Source organism: Erpetoichthys calabaricus, chromosome 3, assembly GCF_900747795.2.
Source record: "Erpetoichthys calabaricus chromosome 3, fErpCal1.3, whole genome shotgun sequence".
Taxonomy (NCBI): Eukaryota; Metazoa; Chordata; class Cladistia; order Polypteriformes; family Polypteridae; genus Erpetoichthys; species Erpetoichthys calabaricus.
The window spans coordinates 250,724,573-250,732,633 of record NC_041396.2 but is presented as its reverse complement, the minus strand read 5'-3'; the positions used below and the strand labels follow the sequence as shown (position 1 = coordinate 250,732,633).

Sequence of the window (8,061 nt, the reverse complement as noted above, 5' to 3'; positions counted from 1 at the left end):
TAATATACAGTAGGCCGTTACCGTATTGAAATTGTTAAAAGTTATGATCTTAAAATTTCCGTGGGCACTGGATTTAATACTGAGTCTTCTATCTCAAATTGGATTTTAACAATTACAGATCAAATCTAGAAATGGAGATACATAAAAACTATTTTTAAACTGTCCTGCTTCCGACAACCACAATCTGGATTGAATAGGTTCAGTAAAATGACCGCTTGACAAAATAGTAATAAATGTCTATTGCCCCACCCATAAATCCTGAATATTGAACACCCCCGCGTTCTTCTGATTGGCCAAACAATTTGGCGCCAGTAGAAACGCGAGATGACAGGTCGAGAAGCTGTCATTTAACTCACGAGCAATTCCAATCAGATAATTTAAAAACAACGCTGGAAACGCGCACAAACCTTGCAACGAAGTGTTAAACGCTCACCTATGTGTAATTTGGCGCTTTGTCGGTTACGGTTGTGTTTAAGGTAAAAATATAGGTCACTGAGTTCAATCTCGAGAATCAAACGGGTTTTATAAAAGGTACTTTTACAAGCAATAAATAAAACTTCTGAACGGAAGGCCTGTTTCTTTCTTGTGTGTCTGTTTTTTTTGGGTGCGAGGGTTCGTCCAAACGAAGCGCAGTGTCTCGCACAAATTTGGAGTCAGCGCGAAAGTTGCTGAGAAAGAAGGTAAGATCTTTTGACACTTTTTTTCTCGGAATAAAAACATTTAACAGAGATGATTACAAGAACCAGAATATACCCTTTGCATTCTATTAATTCACATCGTTCTCGTACATTGTAGTGAACGTTTTGATTTGTTAGAAGACTAGTTGTTCTTTAGCGGGGCCTACGTAACGGAAGGTGTCCAATGTCGCTAGTCGCTCATTAAAAGTTGATTTGTCTAACATGATTTTTAAGGGACATTTGCAACAAGATTATTTTTGCACTTTTAATGAATTTTAATTCCTACTCTTTAGATTAAAGTGAAGTACAACGTGCGTAGAAGGGTCTCTTATCGTGGATTAGTATGTATTGTACCGGGTAGTAGGTGGTGAGAAATACTAGCCTGTAATGAGAATAAATTGTATTCTGCATCTTCAACAGCCAATTGGAGATTTTAACTTAATCAAAGTATGAAGGCTATGAAAATGTATAATCGGACATTTTTTCATTATTTTTATTTTTAATGCGGGGTCTTGTCGTATATCATTTCCCCTTATTTATCAGACCTAAAAATTGTTAAAGTTGGGGGGGAAAACTTCTCAAACTTCTAAATCAGAAGTACAATACGTAAGTTCGCCTGGCAGGTGGTTGTTGTCCCACCCCAGCTGCTTAATTAGAAGGCAATTGTTGTTCAAGCCATGTTTTTGTGCTTCCTTTACTTAACCATCGTGTTACAGTTTTTTCTTAATTGCTAAAACACATGTAATAGATAAAAAGCAATTTTCCATAAATGAGAAACATGAAATCATAACTAGACAATCCTATGTATAAATGTCAAATGACAAAATTAAACACTTCAATTAAAAACACCTCAACTTTTCAGCTGTTCCAAAAAAACAATCAAAATACTATTAAAAACGTGTTACTGCTTCGTATCATAAATGATATGCTTTTTCAGGTCAACGTATTTATACTTTAAGCAACATCATACTATTGCTGCCATTGCCATAAGTTATGGATATGTTTAGGTACAATACAAATATCGAAAAATAGACTACATTACAGCAAAGTGATGCTGGATGAAGAGCAGTATGAATGATAAACGATCTAAAGGAAAGTACAGTGTTGATGTTGCAGTGCTGAATTTATCGGTTCCTTTAATGGTATCCTAATCTAATTGCCCTGATTATTGTGCAGTCTACTCATGTTGGCTACAATCGTGTTTTACTATTGCATTTTCTTGTGTGTCTGCTTCTGTTAGGTGGCCAGCTCCCAGATGTGTAAAAATGCAGCAAGTATTGTTGGACTTTAGTTATTTAATTGTTACAAATAGTTACAAACTAGGAATATGTTTTTCTATACATAACTTTACATCCTATACATGTGAGCTTAACAAAATGTGAATGATACCAAGAATAAATGAATTCCTAAGTAACAAATTATGCAAAATTGTAAAACAGGAATTACAGAAATAGAAGCTGAGTATTCTTGCAACAACCAAGAGAGGTTATGTACAAAATATATGTGGAAATTTGCACAATAAAAATGTAAAATTTGAAATGACTCATTTTGTACGGGATGCCCACAGTCCTGCGCCTAAGCCCAGAGATGCACTATTTTTTTTTTGCTTGTTTTCGTATAAAATCTACAGGGGTGTTCTCTTTGTTGTTTATGTGTTGTGGTTTTGGAATGGTGCTACGGAAAGGTCTAGATCACTAAATGGCTGTTGAAAGATTTTAAAATATACAGTATCTTTTGGAAAAGGTTTATAGACAGGTTTATAGTATTGTCACATGTGCAGAGTACAGCGAAATGTTTACTTGTATGTACAAATGAACATGCAACATACTACCAACAGTCAAGATAATCATTAAAAAGTAGATCATACATCAGGTCACCTGCCCAAACATGATGCCTAGGCAAAAATGAGATTAATCAAAGAGGCATTCAATGTTAATATGTCTGCATTAAAATTTATAAGAGTGATCAGTATTTCACTATCTATATAATTATGAGGTACAGTATATAGCAGGGTGGCAAGCAGAATGTGCAAAATGGTTTTGTAATTTAAAGACATGGAAAATATTTTGATATTTGATTACATAATATTTTTTTTGCTAGTTTCAAAATGCTACTGTACTTTATCAAAATCAATTATCCTCAAATGTAGAGGTTTTGAGTTGCAATGTTCTGTTGTGGGCTCTTCTGTTCAGTTGGGGTAGGGGTACCTATTTGTATTACAATAATTTTAGACTTTCTGTATGTCTGTGCTTTTAATCTCTAGTATAAAAAAACTATAGTGAGGGAGTCTTGACTTAATACTGTTCTTTGTAGGAAATATGGTTTTGACTAAATAATGCATCATAGAAGTGGGGCCAATATTTTACCAGATTGTTTACATGATTCACAGGAAATGTTAACAATGACTCCTTAAATAGTGAAAAATTTGTTTTTCTCTTTAATCAAAAAAGTTGACTTTTTTTTTTTTTTTTAAAGCCATTTATTCTGTACCATTTTAATGAGTCACTTCAATGCTTCTTTTTTTGGATATTACTGTTTGATGCTCTGTTTCTCAGTTATTAGTTCTTTTTATTGTTTGCAGGGATGAGTAATCCACGTAAAAGGTCTTTGAGATCTCAAGGGTATAAAAGCCAGTCCAGTTCCCCCCACTATATAGAAGATGACCAGACCTCCAGCAGTCCATCTAGAGACAGCTTGTCTTCACCTAGTGAGCCAATACAAACTAGAGCCAAAAGCAGGATTAAGAAGATGTCAACGCAAGATTTCATTTCTGAAGTTTCTCTACAGCTTTCTCAGTCCAACAGGTTAGATGTATGTTTTGTCTATCTCTAATTTAAATGGTTTTAATCTACTGTGTGTAGTTAGTTTTGAAGATGGAGCTTTTGTATTTTGTTGATAAATCATTAATGGGACAGAAGTAAGTATCTGAGTAATTCAAGTTCTAGAACTTTATTTTGTGCAGTGTGGAAGATGTGTATTGGACAGGCAAGTAAAAACAACATCACATCATAGCTGGTGTGGCGTTACAGTGGGTAGTGCTTTTGTAAAATTTATCTAACATCCAGAGTCCATGTCCTGTGTAGGCTTAAAGCTTTTATAGAGTTGACACATTTTATCAGTGTCAGTATAGGTTTTTCTGCTACATCACATGGAGAGGCATGCTAAGTTATTTTATGATTTCAAATTGGCCTTGTGATGCACTGGTGCATACTCCACTTACTGTGTTGCACTTTATGCCATCGGGATAGATTATAATCCCTTTGTAAAGAAAATTTTAAGAATGAGGATTGGAACACAAAAAAAAACTATCATTATGGAGGCAGAGGGAAAATTACCGGTTTCAAGGGAAACATAAATGTAGTGTTCTGATGGGGAACACAAAAAATGCACATTAAGCTCTGTTTAAAGTTTTTTGCCTTTTAAAATTTTAGTTTAGTAATTTTTAATGTTAAGTGCCTCATTTGATTTAATTTTAAATAATCTGTAGACCCTGCTACAGTACAGAAAACTAATACAGTATGTCGGATGTATTAAAGTTATAGTGATTCAGTAGTTTAGAAAAAAAGGTCAACAGTTGGTTCAGTAAAATAGGTTTTTAGGATTTATCAATTGGATTTTTTTATGCTTGATAGCTTTTTTTCTTTGAACTCCTTTTTAGGCATAGGCTTAATGCGCTATATAGTGTAGTGCTTATTTTAATGTGTCATACAGAAAACTGTTCATTGCTTTGCATTTCATATTGCAAGTTAAGTATTTATGCTGTTGTCAAACCACCAGACCTCATGACCTCAGACCAACTGACCTCATTAACAAAAGTTAAAATATATTTAAGCATTAGTCTTTTGGTGAGCTAAGGCAAAAAAGGTCTGAATGATATACAGTAGAATCAACTTAGTTGTGCTGCATGGAATTTTAACTGTGTACTCAGTCACAGTGTAATAAATTCCACTTTAGCATAGATGATATATGCATGTAGTATTCAGGTTAACTATCATAAAAATATGCCATAATCGCATATACTCTGCTCATGTGGTTAATTCCCAAGAAGATATAGTAGTGGAGGGGAAAAGAAATCCCAAAAAGTTGGTTTAAGGGTGTACTCACAATGGTAATGTTTTCTGTGCCTGAGCAGGCTTTGTCCACATTTAACCCTTCAAAATCTAGTTCATTTTACTAGTGTGATCGCTCTGTGCCGGGCAAGTTTCAGTAGCATTTGGGAACTAAACATGCCCGAGCACACAAAACAGAAATGACCATGATGATGTGACAAGTCAGATAATGAAATAAGAATTGCCCTCAATACCATTTCAGTAAAAAAAAAAAAAAAAAAAAAAAAAAAAAAAAAACAGTTTTTAGTCTTACTTTCCACATGAATATGAGTTGTAGTTGGCAAGAACAGCTGCAAATTCCTCCCTTAACATCATTTGCCTCAGTAAAAATCTTTCATGTGCAGCACGATTAACCGCAAATCTCTGCACTGCACACTCAATAAATCTGTAAGTGGGTAGAACTTTATCATGCCCTACATGACTTCAATACAACCAAAAAATAAGTAAAATCATTTTGACATGCATGTTGTCACTCTGTGTTCGGATCTTGTTTTAGCTTTACATGAAGTCGCATGGTAATAATGAAAGTGTGCCCGGGCCTAGAATATTAAGCGCAGTGTGAGTGCAGGCCAGCAGAGGAGTAGGGATGGGGGTGGGGGGCAGAACAAACGTGCCTAATGTTGGAACACTCTAAATCTTTCTCAGCTAGAAATAAAGAACTGGAAACCATTTACTGATGCTGTTTGTTTAAACCATACTTAATCTAGTCTCTTAAAATTACATGAGGGTCAGGGGACACTTTTTTGCCTTGCAAGCAATAAATAAAGTGCAAGTGCAGTACTGAAAAGTAACTTGAATTTCATTTTAGTTTCATTATTTTACTTTGCAGGAAAAAAGATGCAAAAGTAAGGACAAAGTAAAGTTTAATTTCACTTTTTCCCTTTAATTTTGCTTTTGAATTTTTCTGTTTATTTTATAGATATACTTGTATTACCAATTGATTTATGGAATGTCTTTTTCTTTTTTTGTAAATTAGTGCCTTCTGATACTTCTGTTTTTGCTGTAAATCTCTTATTCTTGTACATGTTTTTCTGTTTACTATGTTTGCACAAGTTTATGGCATTGTAGTTTCATTATTGTGCTCCACTTTTGTATACTTGCTTGAATACATTGTATGTATTGATTTTCTGTTACCATTTTGTTATCCTCCCAAATATGACTATTTTTATTTATGTAATATGCCTGTTTATACTTAATACTACTACTAATAATATTATCATTATCATGTATACTTCATTATAAGCAGACGTTTTTCCTTTCTGCTTGGAAGTTTGTTTTGGCAACTGTGATTTAGCCATTGCTCATTTACTGTCTGTTTGAATTTTTGAATTATGTTGACTGAATGAAGTAATACTTTTAGTTACACATTGGATAAAATTAAAGACTTTTTTGTTTGTTGTTATGGTTTTTCAGAATTGGTTTCTACTGATTCAGAAAACTTTTTTTTTCTCTAAATATTACAAAAGAAGCATCTCACTTTAAACTACAGATTTCTTGAAAGATTGTATAAAATAACGTATCCCTATAAAATTTCCATATTCAAAAAAGTACTACCTTATTTTGAGACAAACCTGAGTTGATCTCTAAATGGTGTGCAGTTCTTGAAATTCCTTAGATGTGATATTATTGAAACAACTAATAACAAAATTATTAATCTACAGGCTCAGATAGATGAGTTAAAAACACAATACCAAAATACTTTAGAGAGCATCAGTTTTAACAATGTCCAGCTTGGTTAAAAAAAATTAATTGGTTTGCTTGAAACATCACTACAAACACACAAATGAAGGGTAGACTTTTTACCACAGGTTTTTGTAGACATGGCTTGATACCAGACCCCCAAAATGCACAATCTTCTTCCAGCTGCTGCAGAATGCATCACCAGCTGAGTTTTTTCCCCCTCATCTTTCTCCTTGTTTTCTTCCTCTATAGATTCTGATTCTTCTCGGTGTACCTACCACCACTCCTTTTTTAGATCAACGTGTCACCCAATTGGGCAGATTACATCTGAACTCTTTTCCTCATCAACCAGAAAAATATCCTAGTAAAGTGCATGTATTGTTCCAGTGATTAATATTTCTTCTAAAATTTTGACTACTGAAGAATTTCCTGTTCTATCTATGGGTCTGTGTGCTTTGTTCCTCCTTGAAAATACAGTCCATTCAATTCATGCATTGAGTTATTTTAATTTCTTCAGAAACATTTTGCTTGCAAAAGTTACAACTAACTACATTCCTTTACAATTCTACTTTAATTCCTCCTCTTCTTACTACTGCCCCTAAGACTGACACTTTTTGCAAACTACTGCACTGAGATGCGTCTAATATTGAATCCTCCAGTAAGAAGCCTTTTTCAACCAACTGTAAGTAGGACTGAACATAATGTTCTAAATAGTCTGGTGCAAGATTTGAATATTACTATCTGACCCACTGAGAAAGTGGTTGTAATGGATTACTGCTGCTGATATTAACAATGGCTTATGACAATTAAATGACTCCTCCTGTTAATGAACTATTAAAGAAAGACCTCACTTCCCATATAATTTCTTTAATTAAACCTATTATCAACCACATTGACTCTATTGAATTAATTTATAATAAGACAGAAAACATTTTATCCAATCCTCGCCTTGGTTTTCCCCATTACATTTTTTTTCTACTGCTTAAGATACACACACATCTCAATAACCCTCTTGGATACCTATAGTTTCAGTCAATAATGGATATAGAAATATTATACACTGGTATCCCACAAAGTGCTGCTGAACATGTGAAAGTGTATTGAAACAACAATTTTTTTGCTTGTCACCTGGATTTGATTAATTTAATTTGCAAACTTACTAACATTAAATTGGAACTTTTTGTCTTTAACAATCAGTTTTATAATCCACACAAGGGTGTAGCAATGGGTACAGCTTTTAGCCCGAGTATTGCTAATTTGTTTGTGTCTATATTTGAAGAGCTATTTTTGTTTATTCCTTTAATAATGTTTTACAGAGCATATTATTGTATGGCTACAGTAGAGTGATGTTTTTATTTGGAACGGTGACTTTGCCTCATTACGTTTTGCATGACTATATTTGTAAATGTGATCCTTGTCTTAAATTCTCTCTTAATTCAGTTATAATTCTGTTCCATTTCTTAATGTCTTAGTTAATGTAGTCAATTATTGTTTTCATTTCTCCTTACATAGAAAACCTACTGATTGCAACACTTCGCGCCACTAGTTTTCATCCTTGTTCATTAATATGTTTCTTGCGTTTTTCATATAAGGTG

General features: G+C 33.7%; 1 protein-coding gene across 1 annotated transcript in view; it reads left to right on the top strand.

The window, feature by feature from the left end:
* Positions 1–381: 381 nt before the first annotated feature.
* LOC114648777 (cohesin subunit SA-2-like) overlaps positions 382–8,061 on the top strand; it is a 152,512-nt gene continuing 144,832 nt past the window's right edge. The window contains exons 1-2 of the mRNA XM_051924767.1: positions 382–680; positions 3,259–3,481. Of these exons, the coding sequence (XP_051780727.1) occupies positions 3,261–3,481 (221 nt within the window). The 5' untranslated portion in view covers positions 382–680; positions 3,259–3,260. The remainder of the gene's footprint in view (positions 681–3,258; positions 3,482–8,061) is intronic.